Source organism: Phasianus colchicus, chromosome 30, assembly GCF_987193195.1.
Source record: "Phasianus colchicus chromosome 30, bPhaCol1.hap1.1, whole genome shotgun sequence".
Taxonomy (NCBI): Eukaryota; Metazoa; Chordata; class Aves; order Galliformes; family Phasianidae; genus Phasianus; species Phasianus colchicus.
In genome coordinates, this window is record NC_143465.1 from 2,957,275 (window position 1) to 2,977,361 (window position 20,087).

At 68.9% G+C, this 20,087-nt stretch overlaps 3 protein-coding genes across 7 annotated transcripts in view; all 3 read left to right on the forward strand.

Annotated features, from left to right (window-relative positions):
• Positions 1-153: 153 nt before the first annotated feature.
• On the forward strand, positions 154-2,886 carry SLC39A1 (solute carrier family 39 member 1). Its single transcript, XM_090126904.1, has 3 exons — positions 154-399; positions 1,095-1,225; positions 1,962-2,886. The coding sequence occupies exons 1-3, from the start codon at positions 222-224 to the stop codon at positions 2,619-2,621; spliced, it is 969 nt and encodes a 322-aa protein (XP_089983030.1). The 5' UTR covers positions 154-221; the 3' UTR covers positions 2,622-2,886.
• A 927-nt stretch (positions 2,887-3,813) lies between these two features.
• On the forward strand, positions 3,814-17,375 carry CRTC2 (CREB regulated transcription coactivator 2). Its single transcript, XM_090126953.1, has 14 exons — positions 3,814-4,032; positions 4,621-4,719; positions 4,811-4,924; positions 6,735-6,799; positions 6,888-6,956; positions 8,300-8,403; positions 8,492-8,521; positions 8,605-8,684; positions 8,930-8,976; positions 10,403-10,647; positions 12,482-12,912; positions 13,160-13,423; positions 14,749-14,920; positions 16,521-17,375. Exons 1-14 carry the CDS (start codon positions 3,862-3,864, stop codon positions 16,724-16,726), a joined length of 2,097 nt encoding a protein of 698 aa, XP_089983079.1. The 5' UTR covers positions 3,814-3,861; the 3' UTR covers positions 16,727-17,375.
• A 2,518-nt stretch (positions 17,376-19,893) lies between these two features.
• Positions 19,894-20,087, forward strand: part of DENND4B (DENN domain containing 4B) — a 28,398-nt gene continuing 28,204 nt past the window's right edge. For all 5 annotated transcript variants that reach the window (XM_090127170.1, XM_090127168.1, XM_090127169.1 and 2 more), the window contains exon 1: positions 19,894-19,960. The gene's annotated coding sequence lies outside the window, so the exon portion shown is untranslated. The remainder of the gene's footprint in view (positions 19,961-20,087) is intronic.

The following is a 20,087-nucleotide window of genomic DNA, read 5'->3' on the forward strand; positions in this document are numbered from 1 at the left end:
GGAGCTCGGGGACCCGAACCGGAGCCGAGCGGCGCTGCTTTGCCGGCTGTCCGGCCCGCTTTCTGGTTCTGCCCCTTTCGGAGCCGCCCCCCCCCCGCCCCGCCCACATCGCCGGGGTTTTCCCCGAGTTCCCGAGGCGGAGCTTTGCCCGGTTCCGCCCCCCCCTTCACCCCCCCCCCGTTCCGAGCTCCGGAGGGCGGCAGCGGGACGGCGGCTCCGGGATGGCGGTGGGGAGCGGCCCCGGGGTCGCGGCGCTGTCGTGGAGCCCCGGGGCCGCGCGGACCCCCCCGGGAGGAACGGAGCTGCCGCTGAAGTTGGGGGCGATGGCGGCGTTGCTGCTGCTGCCGTTGTGCTGCGGCCTCGGAGCGCTTTGCTGCGTGCGCGGCCCCGCGGGCTCCGGTACGGGGGGGGGATTCGGTGGGAGGGGGGGGTGAAGGTCGGGGGTCCTGGGGGTCTGTGGCGGTTGTCGGGTCTGGGGGGGCTCTCAGGGGGCTGCCCTGGGGATTGGGGGGGGTCTGAGGGCTCGGTGGGGGGGGCTTAGGGGGTGAGACGAGGAGGTCGGTGTGGTGCGGGTCGGGGGTCCCGGGGGTTGTGGGGTCTTGGGGGGGGGGGGGGGGGTTGAGGGGGCACTGGGGGCAGCCTGAGGATCTGGGGGGTCCCTGGTGGGGGGGGGAGGATGGTAATCCTGGGGGTGTGGGAAACTCAGTCCTGAGGGGGGTCCTGGGGGTCTATGGGGTCCGGGGGGCTCTCAGGGGGCTGCCCTGGGGGTTGGGGGCTCTGAGGGCTCGGCGGGGGGGGGTCTTGGGGGGGTGACACGGGGAGGTCGGTACGGTGTGGGTCTGGGGTTGGAGACGGGTCCGGGGGGGTCGTTGAGGGGCTGTGGAGGGGATTGGGGGGGGGGAGGGGACACCATCCGGGGGTGTGGGAACTCAGTCCCGAAGGGGTCCTGGGGGTCTTTGGGGGTGATGGGGTCCGGGGGGGGGGGGGGGGGCTGCCCTGGGGCTGCTTTGGGGGATTCTGGGAGGTTCGGTTCTTGTTGGGGGGAGGGGGGGGCAGCTCAGGGGGTCTCACTTATCCTCCCCCCCCCCCGCCAGGTCCGCGCAGCGCCGCTCTCAGCCTGCTGGGCTGCCTGGGGGGGGGGGTGCTGCTGGGCACGGCTCTGCTCGACCTCCTGCCCACCTACCTGGGCAGCATCGGGGGGGCACTGAGGGAGCTGCGCATCCCGGTGAGGGGACGGGGGGGGGGGGGGGGGGCGGGGGGGCAAGGCATAAAAACCGGGGGTGTGGGATGGGGGGGGGGAATGGGGTCGGGGGGGGGTTGGGACAGGGATGGACTTGGTGATCTCAGGGTGTTTTTCCCATAGAGATGAGTCTGTGGGGTGGGGGGGGGGGGGCAGAGGGATGGGGGGCACAAAGGGGTGGGGGGGGGCACAAGGGGATGGGGGGTCAAAGGGGTGGGGAGGGGGCGATGGGAATGGGGGGGGCAATGGGGATGGGGGGGGACAAGGGGATGGGGGGTCAAAGGGGTGGGGAGGGGGCAATGGGGATGGGGGTGGGGATGGGGATGGGGGGAATAAAAGGATGGGGAGGGGGCGATGGGGATGGGGGGGCAATGGGGATGGGGTGGGCACAAAGAGATGGGGGGGCAAGGGGATGGGGAGGGGGCGATGGGGGTGGGCAGGGACAAAGGGATGGGGGGGGAAAAGGGGATGGGGGGGTCAATGGGGTGCGGAGGGGGCGATGGGGATGGGGGGAATAAAAGGACGGGGAGGGGGCGATGGGGGTGGATGGGGGGGGCTGGAAGGCGGTGGGGCGCTGCTGGGGGGGTTGGGGTGTTGGTGCTCGGAGCGGCTGTGACTTATGGGAAAATCCCAACGCCGCTTCCCGGCATCATCCCACAACCCGGGGGGGGGACCGCGTGCCGCTGACCCCCCCCTTGTTTTCCATCCCCCCCCCCTACAGCTGCAGTTCCCTCTGCCCGAGTTCCTCCTGGCTCTGGGTTTCCTGCTGGTGTTGGTGCTGGAACACGCGGCGCTGGCGCTGCACGAGCGGCCGGCCGGGGCGCAGGGAGGAGGAGCAGAAGAAGAAGATGAGGAAGACGAGGATGCGAGCAGAGCCCTGCTGACGAGCGGAGCCCCCCCGACCCCCCCCGGCCGCCCGTCCCCTCTGCGGGCCGGGCTGTTGGTGCTGGCGCTGGTGCTGCACGGAGCTTTGGAAGGCTTGGCGCTGGGGCTGCAGGAGGGCGGGGGGGCCGCGCTGCGCCTCTGCTTGGCTCTGCTGCTGCACAAAGGCTTGGTGGCTTTCGGGCTCTCCACGCAGCTCCTGCGGGGCCGCCTGCGGCGCGGCGCCGTCGTGGCTTCGCTGCTGCTTTTCTCCGCCGCGTCGCCCCTCGGGGCGGCGGTGGGGGCGGCGGTGGAGGCGGCGGCGGGGGGGGGAGCGAGGCAGAGGTTGGGGCGCAGCGTGGCGGAAGGGCTGGCGGCCGGGGCGTTCCTTTATGTCACCCTGCTGGAGGTGCTGCCCAGGGAGCTGGGGGGGGGGGGGAGGCGGCTTCGCGTCCCCAAAGTGCTGGCGCTGCTGGGGGGCTTCGCGCTCGTCACCGCCACGCTGTTCATCAGGGTCTGACCGAACCCCCCCCCCTTAATTTGCAGGGGTTGCCCCCCACCCCCCCAACTTGGGCTCCCTTCCCACGCCGTGTGAAGTGCCATAAAGTGGGGCTGTCGGCTCCTCCTGCTGTGCCTCAGTTTCCCCAGAGGTGCCCCCCCCCCCACCACCCAATGCACCTCCAGGGGTCCCAGCCCCAATCCCAAGACCCCCCTCCCCCCAGGGTTCCCTCCCTGGTTCCCCCCCACCAGACTCACACCGTGCCTCAGTTTCCCCATAGGTGCCCCCTCCCCCCCCCCAAATGCACCACCGGGGGTCTCACCTCCATCCCCAGGTCCCCCCCACCTCCAGGGCTTCCCTCCCATTCCCAGCCCCCCCCCCAAGGGATCCCCCCCCAGACATTGCTGCGTGCCTCAGTTTCCCCAGAGGTGCCCCCCCCCCCATTCACCTCCGGGGTCCCATCCCCCAGCCCCCCACCCCCAGGGTTCTGCCCCCCCCCCCCCTTACCTACCCCCCCCCAAGGGGTGCCCCCACCAGACTCACGCTGTGCCTCAGTTTCCCACACCAGCAGCCCCCTCCTCATTTCCCATTGCACAAAGCGAGGAGGTGTATCGCCCCCCCAACGCCCCCCCCCCCCCAAAAAGGAGGAAGGGGGGGGCGGTGGCGCCCCTCCCCTCAATTCCCAGAAGTGCCCTTAAAATCCCCCCCCAAAGCGGGGGGAGCGTTTTGGATAAAGCAATAAAAGAGCGGACGGGACCGGAGCGTGGTGTGGTGCTGCGGGGGGGGGGGGGCAATGCCGGGGGGGGGGCGGGGGGGGGTCTGTATTGAATGGGGGGGGGGGATCGGTGTTGAATGGGAGGGGGGCACAGTGCCGTGGGATGGAAATTGCTTGGGGGGGGGCACAGCACAAAGCGGGGGGGTGGGGACTCCGCTTCTTGGTGGGGGGGTTGGGGGGGGGGGCTGCTCGGTTCCTGGTCAGATCCCCTCCCCCCCCCGCATCGCCCGCCTCCCCGCATCGCTCCTCCCCGCCGCAGGGGGGCGCTGCAGCGCAGCCGCGCGGTGCACGCCGGGACTCGCAGTTCGGCGCCGCCCTCCCGACCCCTCGGACTCCGTTTCCCATCGCGCCCCGCGGCCGCGCCGCACGGAACGCCGGGATTTGTAGTTCTCCTTCCCCTCCCGCCCCGCGGCGGCGCCGCGCCCGCGGACTCCCCGCCCCAGAACGCCCCGCGCGACGGAGCGGCGGAGCGGCCGAGCAGGGAAGATGGCGGCGGCGGGCGCTGGGCCCGGACCTGGGCCCGGTTCGGGTTCCTCCGCCGGTGCCGGCGCTTCCAACCCGCGGAAATTCAGCGAGAAAATCGCCCTGCAAAAACAGCGGCAGGCGGAGGAGACGGCGGCGTTCGAGGAAGTGATGATGGAGATCTGCAACACCCGGGTGAGCGCGGCCCGGCCGGGGGGGGGGGGTGGGGGGAGGGGGGGGGAGTGAGAGGAGGGGGGGGGAGTTGGGAGGAATTGGGGGGGGGGGCGGTGTGCGGTGCCCCCCCCCCATCCAACGCGGGACCCCCAACCCATTGGGGCCGGAACCCCCACCTCCAACACGGAGCATCGTCGGGGTTTCCCCGCACGTGGGGATGCGGGGGGGGGGGGGTTTGGGGGGGGGGTCTTTATGGGGGGGTGGGGGGGGGGGCAGCGCCGCGCCGCAGCGCCGCGCCGCGCCGCCATCCCCGCCGTTATCCCGTTATCCCCGCCTCTCCCATCCCTCAGCCGTGCGGCCACAGCGGCATCTCGTCCCCCTCCCCCCCCTCCCGCCATTGCCCCCCCCCGCGCCCCCCCCGCAGCCGCACCGCGCTCCGGCCCCGTCCGCTCTTTCATCCTTTATCCAAAACGCTGCCACCGCTTTGGGGGGGGGGGATTTTACGGGCACTTCTGGGGGGGAGGGGGGCACTCCCCCCCCCCCCGATCGCAGCGCCGTTTCCCACCCCCTGACCCCCCCCCCCCCCGTCGCCCCCCCCCCAAATCGCAGCTGCAGGCTCAGAAGCTGCGCTTGGCGCACAGCCGGGGGCCGTTTTACAGCGGGTCGCTGCCCAACGTCAACCAGATCGGCAGCGGCTCCGACTTCCAGGTGAGCGGCGCTGACCTCCGGATCGTTGGGGGGGAATTTGGGGAGGGGTCCCGTGGATCCTCACCCCCTCCCCTCCCCACCCCCCCCGCAGGGATCCCTGCATTCCACGCTGGATTCCACGCGCGGCACGCGGCACCACGGCCTGGTGGAGAGAGTGCAGAGGGACCCGCGGCGCATGGTGTCACCGCTGCGCCGCTACGTGCGCCACATATCCTTCTGGTGTCCGTCCGTCCGTCCGCGCATCCGTCCTCCCACCCATCCATCTCCACACCCCCCCAGCCCCCAATCCATCCCCTCCCCATCCACCCCCAAATCCACCCCTCCACCCTCTTATCTCACCACCCCTCATCCATCCGTCCGTCATCCATCCATCCATCCATCCATCCCTCCATCCCCTTATTTTCCCATCCCTCCATCCATCCCTCATCCACCCCCCCATCCCCTTATCTTCTCCCCCTCCCATCTATTCCTTTATCCATCCACCCATCCATCCCCTTATCTCCTCACCCCTCCATCTATCCCCCATCCACCCATCCATCCCCTTATCTCCCCACCCCTCATCCATCCCCCCATCCATCCATCCATCCATCCCCTTATTTTCCCATCCCTCCATCCATCCCTCATCCACCCCCCCATCCCCTTATCTTCTCCCTCTCCCATCTATTCCTTTATCCATCCACCCCCCCATCCCCTTATCTCCCCACCCCCCCATCCACTCCCCATCCACCCCCCATCCATCTGTCCATCCATCCATCCCTTTATCTCTCCATCTCCCCATCCACCCCCCCATCCATCCATCCCCTTATTTCCCCACCCCCCATCCACTCCCCATCCATCCCCCCCCCCCCATCCCCTTATCTCCCCCCCAAAACCCCCCTCCATCCCTCCCGATCCATTCCCGCCCCCATCCAACACCCCTCATCCATCCTCCTCCATCCATCCCCCCACATCCAACACTTCCCATCCATCCATCCGTCCGTCCGTCCGTCCATCCATGGAATCATTGACTCATCAAACGTCCTGGGTTAAAAAAGCCTGCAGTGCCCAGCAGCTCCAACCCTGTGCTGTGTGCAGGTCACCAACCAGCAGCCCGGGCTGCCCAGAGGATCCATAGGGTGCCATAGGGATCCATAGGGTGCCATAAGACCCTATAGAGTGCCTTGGGGATCCATGGGGTGCCATAATCATAGAATCATCATAGAATCCTAGAATGGCCTGGGTTGAAAAGGCCCCCAATGCCCAGCAGTTCCAACCCCTGCTGTGTGCAGGTCACCAACCAGCAGCCCAGGCTGCACAGAAAACCCATGGGGTGCCATTAGGATCCATGGGGTGCCATTAGGATCCATGGGGTGCCATTAGGATCCATGGGGTGCCATTAGGATCCATGGGGTGCCATTAGGATGCCTGCAGGGATGGGGCATCCCCAGCCTCCTTGGGCAACCTGTTCCAGTGCCTCACCACCTCTGGGTGAAAAACTTCCTCCTCACATCCAACCCAAACCTCCCCTGGCTCACTTTAAAGCCATTCCCCCTTGTCCCATCACCATCCACCTCACACACAGCCGTTCTCCTCCTGTTTATTCGTTCCCTTCAAGTTTTGGAAGGGTGTAATGAAATTTCCGTGGAGTTTTCCCTTCTCTAGGAATAGAAGGAGAGACCAAAGAGAGAAGGGCCCAGCCGTCCATCACTCCTCCATCCATCCTTCCCCATCCATTCCCCCTCTGTCTGTCCATCCATCCCCCCATCCAACCTCCCATCCAACCCCCCCCATCCATCCTCCATCCATCTCCTTCCTCCATTCCCCCCCATTCCCCCTCTGTCTGTCCATCCACCCCCCCAACCAACCTTCCCCCATCCAACCCCCCCCATCCAACCCCCCCCATCCATCTCCCCCCTTCATCCCCCCCTCCCCCTCCCCCCCCATCCCCCCCTCCATTCTGGGACCCCACCCCCAGCACCCAGCCCTGCAGATTCCAGCTTTGCCCCCGCGCTGTGCGTTGGCTCCTTGACGCTCTGCACATTGACAGCTCTCCCTATGGACACACTTATCTGTCCCCCCCCCCAGAGCCCGGCTGGAGGAGGTACAGCCCCCCACATTTCCACCCTCCCAACCCTCTCCCTGAGCCCCCCTCCCCCCCCCGAGTGACCCCTTGGTTTTTTGTTGTTTAGGACCCTGCCTTGGGGCAACTTCCCCATGGACAAAGGACATTTGTTCCGCCTGCCGGCGGCGCTCAACAGGTGAATGCTTTGGGTTTTGTCCTTTCTGCCTCCCTGCTGAGTTCTGTCGCTCCCTCCATCCCTGCCTGTGGATGCTGTGGTCCCCGGGGGGGGATGGGGGTCCCCAGGGGGGTTGGGGGTCCCCAGGAGAGGGTTGGAAGTCACAAAGTGGGAGTTTGCAGGAGAGGGATGGGGGTCCCCAGGGCCGGGTTAAGGGTCCTCAGGGGGCATGGGAGTCTCCAGGGGTGGGTTGGGGGTCCCCAGGGGGGAGGGGGGGTCCTCAGGAGAGGGTTGGGGGTCACAGGGGGCAGGTTGGGGGTCCCCAGCAGAGGAATGGGGGTCCCCAAGAGGGAAGTAGGGGTCCCTAGGAGAGGGTTTGGGGTCCCCAGGAGAGGGATGGGAGTTCCCAGGGGGGCAGTGGGGGTCCCCGGGGGGGTATGGAGGTCTCCAGGGGGAGGATGGGGGTCCCTGGAGGAGGGTTGGGAGCCCCCAGGGGAAAATGGGAGTCCCCAGGAGAGGGGTGGAGGTCCCTGGGGGGGGGTGAATGTCCCCAAGGGAGGGGTTGGGGGTCCCCAGTGTAGGGATGGGGGTCCCCAGAGGTGGGTGTCCCCAGGAGGGGGTTGGGAGTCCCCAGGGTGAAATGGGGGTCCCTAGGAGAGGGGTGGGGGTTCCTGGGAGGTGGATTCCTGGGGGGGTCGGGGGTCACCAGGGGGAGATGGGTGTTCCCAGAAGAGGGATGGGGATCCCCAGGGTGGGATGGGGTCCCCAGAGGAGGGTTGGGGTCCCCAGAGGAGGGTTGGGGTCCCCATCTGCCCCATGGAGCATCCCAGGGGGCGCAGCTCCGCTCGCTGCTCCCAGGTCTGCCCGTGTCCCAGCCCTGCTTCCTGGGCCCCAGCCCTGCCTGCTCCAGGTCCTGGCTGCTCCTCCCCCCCCTTGGGCCCCGGCAGGGTGGGGGCTGCATCCCGTGGGTCGGGGGGGGGGGAAGGGGGGCTCCCATTGCCCGGCTGCACCAACACCAGACAATGTCTCCGTTGTGCGCTCCGTCGGCCCAGGCAGCCTCTTCCCAAGCCCTCCTTGTTTGCTGCACAGCAGCTAATTGGGGGCACAATGGGGGGGGTTGGGGGGGCCGGATCCTTCTGCCCCCCCATTCCAGGGGGAACAAAGCGGAGCGGGGGCAGAGCAGTGCCTGGGAGGGGGGCATCTCCCTCTGCAGACGGGGTGCTGCGGAGCTCAGGGTGCTGCCGTGCCCTGAGAGCATCGTTTGGGGGCAGGAGGGGAGGTGGGACCCCCCCCCCATAACAGCCCAGGGACGTGGGGTGCAGACGGGACCCCCCCCCGATTGTTGCCCCCCCTCCTGTTGGCAGAACAAACTCGGACTCGGCGTTGCACACCAGTGTGATGAACCCAGCACCGCAGGACGCCTACCTGAGCCCTGCCCAGGGGGCTCCGCCGCCCGGCCGCCGCAGCGGTGAGACCCCCCCCCTCGTGCCCCCCCCCCTCTGAGCCCCGTGCTGCCCCATAGCGGCTCACCGCCCCCCATCGTGCTCCCTTGGCAGGTTTTCTGGATGGGGATGCAGACAGTAAAGGTGAGGGGAGAACGGAGGTTGGGGGGGGTAGGCAGTGGGTCACCCCCCCCCCCCGCACAGCCCTCATTTCTGCTCCTCTGCAGTGTTTGTCTTCCAAGTGCCTCCCATCGAAGAGAGCTTTGATGACCCCAAGCACTCGCTGAAGCCCTGGGATGCCAAGAAGGTGGGTGTGGGTTGGGGGGGGGGTCACACATCGTGGGGGGGGGCACAGCAAAGCCTCCAGTGCGTCCCATGCGTGGCTGCTGCTGCCTCCTGCCTGCAGCGTTGCAACACGGCTGTGGTTGGCTTCCTGCTGGCAAAAGGGGGGGGAGGGGGGATGTGAGTGGGGGGGGGGGGTGATGTGGGGGGCGGGGGGGGTCATGGGGGGCAGACGTTGTGGATTTTCATTGCTCTGCTCTCATTTTGCAGCTCAACTCCTCGGCCAGACCGCGGTCCTGCGAGGTGCCCGGCATCCAGTGAGTGGGGGGTGCAGCCCCTGCGGGTGGGGGGCACTGAGGACAGAGGGAGGCTGGGGGGCGGTGGGGGGCAGCGGGAGGTTGTGGGGGTGGGGAAAGAGCAGGGGGCGGTTGGGTGGTGGGAGAGTGGGGGGCGGGGGGGTGGGGGGTGGTGGAAGGATGGGGGCCGGGGGGGGGATAGAGGGAGGGTAGGGGGCAGTGGGGGCACAGAGGGTAAGGGGGAATTTGGGGTGGTGGGAGGATGGGGGGCAGTGGGGGCACAGGGAGGTTGGGGGGCAGTGGGGGCAGGGAAAGTGGGGGGCAGTGAGGGTGGTGGGGGGTAAGGGGGCAGTGGGGATGGGGGGAGGGTAGGGGTGGTGGAGGGATGGGGGGCAGTGGGGGGACAGAGGGAGGTTGGGGGGCAGTGGGGGAGTAGAGGGGTGGGTGGGGGGCAATGGGGCAGGGGGAGGGTAGGGGGATGTGGGGATGGAGAAGGTAAGGGGGCGTTTGGGGTGGTGGAAGGATGGGGGGCAGTGGGGGGGATAAAGGGAGTTGGGGGTCTGCAGGCAGCGGGGACAGAAAGGATGGGGGGCAGTGGGGGCAGGGTGGGGGGGGGCAGTAGGGGTGGTGGAAGGTTGGGGGGTGGTGGGGGGGACAGAGGAGGTTGTGGGGCAGTGGAGGCAATGGAGGGTTGGGGGGCAGTGGGGATGATGGGGGGTTGGGGGGCAGGGGGGGAATAGAGGGAGGGTGGGGGGCCGTGGGGCAGAAGGATGGGGGGCAATGGGGGCTGGGAGGATGGGGAGCAGTGGGGGTGGTGGGAGGTCGGGGGGCAGTGAGGACAGCAGGGGGCTGTGGGGTGGTGAGGGGTTGTGGGGGGTTGAGGGGCAGTGGGGGCTCTGGGGGGTTGTGGGGCAATGGGGGGCTGTGGGACGGTGGGGGATTGGGGGCAGTGGGGGGTTGGGGGGCAATGGGGGGTGGGGGGTCATGGAGGGGTCGGGGGTTGAGGGGCAGTGGGGGCTGTGAGGCAATGGGGGGTGGGGGGCGGTGGGGGCTGTGGGGTGGTGGGGGGTTGGGGGCAGTGGGGGGGTGGGTGATTGGGGGCAGTGGGGTGGTGGGGGATTGGGGGCAATGGGGGGCTGTGGGGTGGTGGGAGGTTGAAGGGTAGTGGGGGATTGGGGGCAGTGGGGGTTGTGGGGCAGTGGGGTGGTGGGGCAATGGGGGGCTGTGGGGGATTGGGGGGCAGTGGGGCCTGTGGGGTGATGGGGGATTGGGGGAAATGGGGCGGTGGGTGATTGGGAGCAATGGGGTCTGTGGGGCAGTGGGTGATTGGGGGCAGTGGGGGCAGTGGGGTGGTGGGTGACTGGGGGCAATGGGGGCAGTGGGGCGGTGGGCGATGCTGTCGGCTCGCGCTCTGACCCCCCTCCCCGCTCTGACCCCCCCTCCTCAGCGTTTTCCCATCTCCGGACCAAGCCGCCAACGTCCCCCTGATGCCGTCGGCGCTGAACACGGGCGGCTCCCTCCCCGACCTCACCACCCTGCACTTCCCCTCCCCGCTGCCCACCCCCCTGGACCCGGACGACGGCTCCTTCCCCACCCTGAGCGGGGCCGGCAGCACCTCCAGCCTGGCCACCACCATGACGCACCTGGGCATCAGCGGCGCCATGGGGCTGGGCGGCGCCTACGAAGCGCCGGGTGAGCGGGGGGCGGGGGGTGGGGGGGCCGGGACCCCCGGGTCGGACGGGGCTGGGACCCCCGCTGTGGTGGGGCTGGGAGCCTCGAATCCGATGGGGCCGGGAGCCCCAGATCCCGTGGGGCTGGAACCCCTGGGTCAAACGGGTCTGGGGTCTGTAACTGCAGGGGGGTGGGAACCCCAGATCCAATGGGGCCGGGACCCCTGGGTCAAAATGGGGCCGGGACCCTCAGATCCAGTGGGACCAGGGCCACCGGCTGCAGCAGGGCTGGGAACCACACATCCGATGGGTCCGTGACCCCCAGATCAGTGGGTGTGGGACCCCCAGATGCAATGGGTGCAGACCCCAGATGCAATGGGTGCAGACCCCCAGATGCAATGGGTGCAGACCCCCAGGTCAGTGGGTGCGGGACCCCAGATCCAAAGGGTGCAGGACCCCCAGATCAGTGGGTGCGGGAGCCCCAGATCAGTGGGTGCAGGACCCCAGATGCAATGGGTGCAGGACCCCCAGATCCGTGGGTGCAGACCCCCAGATGCAATGGGTGCAGACCCCCAGATGCAGTGGGTGCAGACCCCAGATGCAGTGGGTGCAGGACCCCAGATGCAATGGGTGCAGACCCCCAGATGCAATGGGTGCAGACCCCAGATGCAATGGGTGCAGGACCCCAGATGCAATGGGTGCAGACCCCCAGATGCAGTGGGTGCAGGACCCCAGATGCAGTGGGTGCAGGACCCCAGATGCAATGGGTGCAGACCCCCAGATGCAATGGGTGCAGACCCCAGATGCAATGGGTGCAGGACCCCAGATGCAATGGGTGCAGACCCCCAGATGCAGTGGGTGCAGGACCCCAGATGCAATGGGTGCAGGACCCCAGATGCAGTGGGTGCAGACCCCCAGATGCAATGGGTGCAGACCCCAGATGCAGTGGGTGCAGACCCCCAGATGCAATGGGTGCAGGACTCCAGATGCAATGGGTGCAGACCCCAGATGCAATGGGTGCAGACCCCAGAGATACAGTGGGTGCAGACCCCAGATGCAGTGGGTGCAGACCCCAGATGCAGTGGGTGCAGACCCCCAGGTCAGTGGGTGCGGGACCCCAGATCCAAAGGGTGCGGGACCCCCAGATGCAATGGGTGCAGGACCCCCAGATATAGTGGGTGCGGGAGCCCCAGATCAGTGGGTGCAGACCCCAGATGCAGTGGGTGCAGGACCCCAGATGCAATGGGTGCAGACCCCAGATGCAGTGGGTGCGGGACCCCAGATGCAGTGGGTGCAGGACCCCAGATGCAGTGGGTGCAGGACCCCAGATGCAGTGGGTGCAGACCCCAGATGCAGTGGGTGCAGGACCCCAGATGCAGTGGGTGCAGACCCCCAGATGCAGTGGGTGCAGGACCCCAGATGCAGTGGGTGCAGGACCCCAGATGCAATGGGTGCAGACCCCAGATGCAGTGGGTGCAGACCCCCAGATGCAGTGGGTGCAGGACCCCAGATCAGTGGGTGCAGACCCCAGATGCAGTGGGTGCAGACCCCAGAGATACAATGGGTGCAGACCCCAGATGCAGTGGGTGCAGACCCCAGATGCAGTGGGTGCAGACCCCAGATGCAGTGGGTGCAGACCCCAGATGCAGTGGGTGCAGACCCCCGCCGCACGCCGTCTGCCCCCCATCTCCATCAGCTCCGCGCCAGCTGTGTGTTACCGCCGTGTCCATCGCTGTGTCTGTGCCCCCCCCCCTCCTCCCCCCCAAAAAAAAACCCACAAAGGGTTCGGGCCCCCCGGCAGCTCCGCCCTCGGCGCCCCGCGCGGTGACGCTCGGTGTCTCTTTTTGTGCCCGCAGGACTCCCCTCTCCTATGCAGAGCTCCCTGAGTAACCCGTCCCTGCAGTCCTCGCTTAGCAACCCCAACCTGCAGGCGTCCCTGCGCAGCCCCTCGCTGCACTCCTCGCTCAGCAACCCGTCCCTGCAGTCCTCCCACAGCAGCTCCTCCATCCCTTCCTCCCTCTCCAATCAATCCCTGCCCTCCTCGCTCTCCTCCTCCCTTTCCAACCCGTCTCTGCCCACCTCGCCCCGCGCCCAGCCGGTGCCCACCTCCCCCAGCCACCCCTCGCTGCCCTCCTTCTCCCCGCTGCTGCCGGCGGCCGCCAGCACGTCCCCCCGCCGCCGGGTCCCGCTCAGCCCCCTCACCCTCCCCATGGGTGGCGACGCCAGGAGGCAGCACCCCAAACAGTTCTCACCAACAATGTCACCCACATTGTCCTCCATCGCCCAGGTATGCATGCACCCCCCAAAAAAACCCCCTCCCCAAACCCCCCCCCCCTCCCGACCCTCCGCTCCTCCTTTCCTGTCGTCTCTTTTCCATCCTCATCTCAGCCGAACGCGGAGACCCCAACCCCAACCCCCCCCCTCTCTCTCCCCCCCCCCCCCCAGCTCCTTCACGTCACCCCCCCGCACGTGGTGCTGCGGATGGGGGGGGGGTGGGCGCACGCTGACCCCCCCGCGCCCCGCTCTGCTCGCAGGGGGTGCCCCTGGACACCAGCAAGCTGCCGGCCGACCACCGCCTCCCGCCGTACCCCTACAGCCAAGCCGGCCTGGTGCTGCCGTCCCCACAGCAGAAGGTTCCCCCCCAGCCCCCCCCGTTGCCCCCCGGCCCCTCGACTCGGCCCCCCGGCCCCCCCGGCGCGGCCCCGCAGCGCTGCTTCGCCCCCCAGTTCCAGGCTGAGGCGCCCACCCTGCAGCACCCGCCTGCGGGGCAGCACGGCCCCGACTTCGGGATGGGAACCGTGAGTGAGAGCGGGGTGGGGTGGGGGGTTTTGGGGCCGGGTGTCCTCGTGAGGTGGGGGTCTGGGTGGGGGTCTTAAGGACCCAAAGATATGGGGTGGGGGGTCTCGGGCTGAGTGTCCTTAAGAGGTTGGGAGTGTGGGGTTGGGGCCTGGAGGACCCAAAGGTATGGGGTGGGGTGGGGGGTCTCGGGGCTGGGTGTCCTCGTGAGGTGGGGAGGGTGGGGTGGGGGTCTGGGTGGGGGTCCTAAGGACCCAAAGATATGGGGTGGGGGGTTTTGGGGCCGGGTGTCCTCGTGAGGTGGGGAGGGTGGGGTGGGGGTCTGGGTGGGGGTCCTAAGGACCTAAAGATATGGGGTGGGGGGTCTTGGGGCTGGGTGTCCCTACTGAGGTGGGGAGTGTGGGGTGGGGGTCCTAAGCACCCAAAGATATGGGGTGGGGGGTCTCGGGGCCGGGTGTCCTTGTGAGGTGGGGAGGGTGGGGTGGGGGTCTGGGTGGGGGTCCTAAGGACCCAAAAATATGGGGTGGGGGGTCTTGGGGCTGGGTGTCTGTATGAGGTTGGGAGTGTGGGGTGGGGGTCTGGAGGACCCAAAGATATGAGGTGGGGTGGGGGGTCTCGGGGCTGGGTGTCCTCGCGAGGTGGGGAGTGCAGGGTGGGGGTCTGGAGGACCCCCAGCTATGAGGTGGGGTGGGGGGTCTTGGAGCTGGGTGTCCCTACTGAGGCAGGGAGTGTGGGATGGGGGTCTGGAGGACCCAAATATATGGGGTGGGGGGTCTCGGGGCTGGGTGTCCTTGTGAGGTGGGGAGTGCGGGGTGGGGGTCCTAAGGTCCTAAAGATATGGGGTGGGGGGTTTTGGGGCTGAGTGTCCTTATGAGGTGGGGAGGGTGGGGTTGGGGTCTCAGGGACCTCTAGATGTGGGGCAGCACTGGGGGGTCTCAGGGCTGGGTGTCCTGATTGGGGTGGGGTTGGGGTCTCAAGGACCCCCAGATATGGGGTGGGGTTGGGGGTCTTGGGGCTGGGTGTGCTTATGAGGTTGGGAGTGTGGGGTTGGGATCTGGAGGACCCAAAGATGTGGGGTGGGGTTGGGGGTCTTGGGGCCCCTGTGCGCCCCCACCAGGTGGGGTCGTGGAGTTGGAGCCTTGGGGACCCCCAGATGTGGGGCAGGGTTGGGGCTTTCGGGGCCAGGCGTCCCCTCTGAGTTGGGGGGGGGGGGGGTGCAGAGTTGGGGTCTCGAGGACCCTCCGCGATGGGGTTGAGAGCTCAGGACCCCGTTTATGGGGTGGGGGGACCCTCGGGGGCCGCACCCCCACCGCCCCTGTGCCCGCAGCTGGAGCCGTTTGCGGTGGGGCAGAGCCCCACGGCCGGCAGCGCCGCCTTCCCGGAGGACCTGGGGGCTCTTTACCCCCCCCCGGAGAGCTTCGACCCCCACCCCGCGCACCGCCAGACCCCCCCCACCAACTGCGGCCGCCACGGCCCCGTCCCCAACATCGTCCTCACCGGTGGGTGCAGCCCCCCGTCATCCCCCCCACCCCAAAAGCTCCCCTCAACCACCCCCCGCCCCCATCCATCGCATCCCACCCCCCCCATCCCCATCCAGCCCCTCCAGCCCCCCCACCCCACAATCTCCCCCTACCCCCCCACCCCCATCCATCCCCCCCACCCACCCCACAACTGCCCCCCACCCTCATCCATCCCCCTCCACCTCCCCATCCCCCCCCATCCATCCCCCCACCCCTTATTATCCCCCCACCCTCGTTTATGCCCCCCCATTCGTCCCCCCCTCCCCCTCCCCCCAAATCCCCCCACCCTCATCTATCCCCCCCACCCCCCCGTCCATCCCTCCAAACCCCCCCATCCTCATCCACCCCCCCACCCCTCCATCTCCCCATCTCCCCCCCCACCCCCCCCATCCATCCCCCCCACCCCCCATATCCTCCCCTCCCCATCCCCCCAATTGCCCCCACCCCCCATCATCCCCCCCACCCTCATCCTTCCCCCCTCCCCAGCCCCCCATCTCTCCCCGCCTCCCCATCCCCCCCCATCCAGCCTCCCACCCCCCATATTCCCCCTCCCCATCCCCCCAACTGCCCCCATCCCCCATCATGCCCCCCACCCTCATCCATCCCCCACCCACCCCCCATTCATCTCCCCTCCCCACTCCCCCATCTCCCCCCATCCATCCCCCCCACCCCTCATATTCCCCCCTCCCCATCCCCCCAAATCCCCCCACCCTCATCCCCCCCCATCCATCCCCCCAACCCCCCCCACCCCCATCTCCCCCCGCCTCCTCATCCCTCCCCATCCATCCCCCCACCCCCCCACATCCCCCCTTCCCAGCCCCCCATCTGCCCCCATCCATCCCCACACCCCTCATATTCCCCCCTCCCCATCCCCCCAAATCCCCCCACCCTCACCCCCCCCCTCCCCATCCCCCCCCATCCATCCCCCCAAACCCCCCCACCCCCCATCTCCCCCCCCTCCTCATCCCTCCCCATCCCCCCTCCCCACCCCATCTCCCCCCTCCCCACCCCCCCATCTCCCCCCATCTCCCCCCTCACCCCCCATATTCCCCCCTCCCCATCCCCCCAAATCCCCCCACCCTCACCCCCCCTCCTCATCCCTCCCCATCCATGCCCCCACCCCCCATATTCCCCCCTCCCCATCCCCCCACCCTCATCCCCCCCCCATCCCCCCCATCCATCCCCCCAACCCCCCCCACCCCCCATCTCCCCCCGCCTCCTCATCCCTCCCCATCCACCCCCTCACCCCCCATATTCCCCCCTCCCCATCCCCCCAAATCCCCCCACCCTCACCCTCCCCCTCCCCATCCCCCCCCATCCCTCCCCCAACCCCCCCCACCCTCCATCTCCCCCCACCTCATCCCTCCCCATCCACCCCCCCGCCCCCACATTCCCCCCCTCCCCATCCCCCCAATCCCCCCACCCTCACCGCCCCCCCCCATCCCGCCCCATCCATCCCCCCAACCCCCCCCCCTCCTCATCCCTCCCCATCCCCCCCCCACCCCCATATTCCCCCCCACCCCCCGATCCCCATCCCTCCCCCCAACCCCCCGCCCCCCCACCGCCGTTGTCCCGGCAGGCGATTCCCCCCCCGGCATCTCGAAGGAGATCGCGGCGGCGCTGGCGGCGGTGCCGGGCTTCGAGGTGGAGGCGGCGCTGGGGCTGGAGGAGGAGCTGCGCATCGAGCCGCTCAGCCTGGACGGACTGCAGATGCTGAGCGACCCCTACGCGCTGCTCACCGACCCCGCCGTCGAGGATTCGTTCCGCACCGACCGCCTGCAGTGACCCCAAAACCCCCCCGGGACCCCCGCCCCCCCGGGACCCCCCCCTCCGTCCTGCCCCGCGTCCGTCCGACGGCCCCGTGGGGGGAGAGGGCTGTGGGGCCGTGGGCTCCATAGGGCAGCGCCGCCCCGCTTCCGGACCCCTAATTTGGGGGGGGGCTGTGGAACCACATTGAACCCCAATCCTGTTGGGGGGGGGTCTATTGAACCCCTATTCTGGTGGGGGGGGGTCTATTGAACCCCTATTCTGGTGGGGGGGGTCTGTTGAACCTCCCTGGTGGGGTGGGGGCTGCATTGAGACCCATTCATGCATATGGGGCCGTGGGCTCCATAGGGCAGCACCGCACCGCTTCCGGGCCCCTAATTTGGGGGGGGCTGTGGAACCACATTGAACCCCAATTCTGTTGGGGGGGGGCTGCATTGAGCCCCATTCATTCATGCATATGGGGCCGTGGGCTCTGCCCCGCTTCTGGACCCTTAATTGTGGGGAGGGGGGGCTATGGAACCCCAATTTTGGTGGGGGGGGTCTGTTGAACCCCCCTGGTGGGGGGGGGCTGCATTGAGCCCCATTCATTCATCCATATGGGGCCGTGGGCTCCATAGGGCAGTGTTGTATCTGGCCCCAATCCTGTTGGGGGGGGGGGGTCTATTGAACCCCCCTGGTGGGGGGGGGGGTGGTCTGTTGAACCCCCCCCTGGTGGGGGGGGGCTGCGTTGAACCCCATTCACCTGTCTGTATATGGGGCCGTGGGCTCCATAGGGCAGCGCTGCCCCGCTTCTGGCCCCAATCTTGGGGGGGGGTCTATGGGGCAGCCCCCCCCCGCATTGAACCCCATCCATGCACTCATCTGTAGGGGGCTGTGGGCGCTACGCCCTGCTTCAGCCCCCCCTGCCCCCCCTCCAAGGCCAATATGGGGGGGGTCTATAGGGCAGCCCCCCCCCCCCCTCCATGCTGCCTTGAACCCTATGGGGCTGCGGGGGGGGGGGCTATGGGGCAGCCCCCCTGCATTGAACCCCATTCTCTTGGCTCTATATGGGGCGGTGGGCTCTATGGGGCAGCCCCCCCCCCACCCCCCCCTCCCCTAATCCTGGTGTGGGGGGGGGGCACTATGGGGCAGCCCCCCCAGCATTGAACCCCATTCTCGTATCCTATGGGGCAGCGCTGCCCCACATCTACAGCCCCCCCATCCCAAATGGGGGGGGGGCTCTACGGGGCAGCGCTGCCCCCCCGTTATCCTCGTGGGGGGGCTACAGGGCAGCCCCCCCCTCCGCATTCAACCCCACTCATCCCCATACGGGCAGTGGGCGCTATGGGGCAGCCCCCCCCCCCCACATCCCCCCCCCCCCGGCTATGGGGTTAAAGGGGTCTCGCCCCCCCCCCGCCCCCCCCCGGGCTGTGCATAACCCGTACGTAGGTAGAGCCCGGGCCGGGGGGGCCGCTCCGGTTTGGCGTTTCCCGGCTAATTACCATGTTAATGAGACCCCCCCCTGCCCCCCCCCCGCTACGCCGCCTATGCGCCCCGCCCCCCAGCGGGGGGGGCACAGCACTTCTGCTCGGGGTCCCTCGGCTGGGAGGGGGGCGCGGGGGGGGGGGGAAATGGGGGATGGACGGACGGACGGACGGACCCCCCCCCCAACTTCCCCCCCCCCCCCCTTCAGAACCGCGCCCCCCCCCGCCGGGAGGAAGCCAGAGTGATTTATTATTATTATTATTTTTTAAAATATATGTTAATTAAAGGCGTGTGGCGGTGATTGGGGGGGGTGATGGGGGGGGGGGGGCTGTGGGGGGGCAGATTGGGGCGGGGGGGGGGGAGGAGATACTGGGGGGGTCTTTGGGGGGTCCTTGGGGGGCAGTGGGTACTGGGGGGTCTTTGGGGGGGCAGGGGTATTGAGGGGGTCTTTTTGGGGGGGGTCTGTGGGGGGGCAGGAGGTTTTGGGGGATTTTTGGGGGGGTCTGTGGGGGGCAGAGGGTCCTGTGGGGGTCTTTGGGGGGAGGACAGGGGGTACTGGGGGGGGTCTTTTGGGGGGGTTTGGGGGGGCAGAGGGTACTGGGGGACTTTTGGGGGATCTTTTGGGGGGGTCTTTGGGGGGTCTTTGGGGACCAGTGGGTACTGAGGGGGTCTTTGGGGGGGCAGGAGGTTTTGGGGGATTTTTGGGGGGGGGTCTTTGGGGGGCAGACGGTACTGAGGGGGTCTTTGGGGGGAGGGCAGGGGGTACTGGGGAGGGGTCTTTTGGGGGGGGTTTGGGGGGCAGAGGGTTCTGGGGGTCTTTTGGGGGTCTTTGGGGGGGGCAGGGGGTATTGGGGGGGGTCTTTTGGGGGATCTTTTGGGGGTCTTTGGGGGGGCAGGAGGTTTTGGGGGGTCTTTGGGGGGGTCTTTGGGGGGCAGGGGGTATTGAGGGGGTCTTTTGGGGGTCTTTGGGGGGGACAAGGAGTTCTGGGTGGGGTCATTTTGGGGGGGCTTTTGGGGGGGTCTTTTGGGGGAGGGCGGGGGGCACTGGGGGGTCTTTAGGGGGGGAAGGGGGTTCTGGGGGGGGTCTTTTGGGGGGGGTCTTTGGGTCATTGGGGAGGGCAAGGGGTTTTGGGGGATCTTTTGGGGGGGGTCTTTGGGGGCAGGGGGTGCTGGGGGGTCCTTTGGGGGGCTGTTTTGGGGGATGCAGGGGGTACGGGGGGGGTCGTTTGGAGGGGGGTCTTTGGGGGAGCAGGGGGTGCTGGGGGGGGGGTCTTTTGGGGGGGGTCTTTGTGGGGGGAGGTTGGGGTCCCTGGGTGGGTTTTGGGGTCCTTGGGGGAGGGGCTGGGGGGTCCCGGGGGTCTCGGAGGGGTTTTGGGGGATCCCTGGGCTGAGGATTGGGGTCTTGGGGGGGGGCTGGGGTCTCGGGAATCCCTGGGTGGGGGGGGGGGGTTCTGGGGGAACCCCGGGGGGGGGACGGGGGGCTCTGGGGGTGTCGGGGGGGCCGTGAGGAGGGGGACCTGGGGGGCTCCTGGGGGTCTCCGAGGGGCTCCTTGGGGCGGCTCCCGGCACTTCGGGGCTTTGGGGGGGGGTCCCTGTGTGCGTCGTGGCGGTTTTGGGGTCCGTTTGTGGGGCACGGGGATGGGGGGGGGGTCCCCCAACCTCCGCCCCCCCCCGGCTCCTTCCGCGGCGCGGCGCAGCGCTTCCTCCCGGCCGCACGGCGGCGCTGTGGCGGCGCGGAGCCCAACCGGCAGCGCCGTAGCGCACAGCGCAGCGCCCGGCCCGGCCCAGGTAACGGCGCGGGGTTCGGGGCGGGGGGTCGGAACGGGGCCGGCGGGGGTCCTGGGGGAGAGCGGGGCACAACGGGGGGCACGGAGCCCCGCTGGGTCGGGAGGGAGGGAATGGGGCGCCGTGGGGT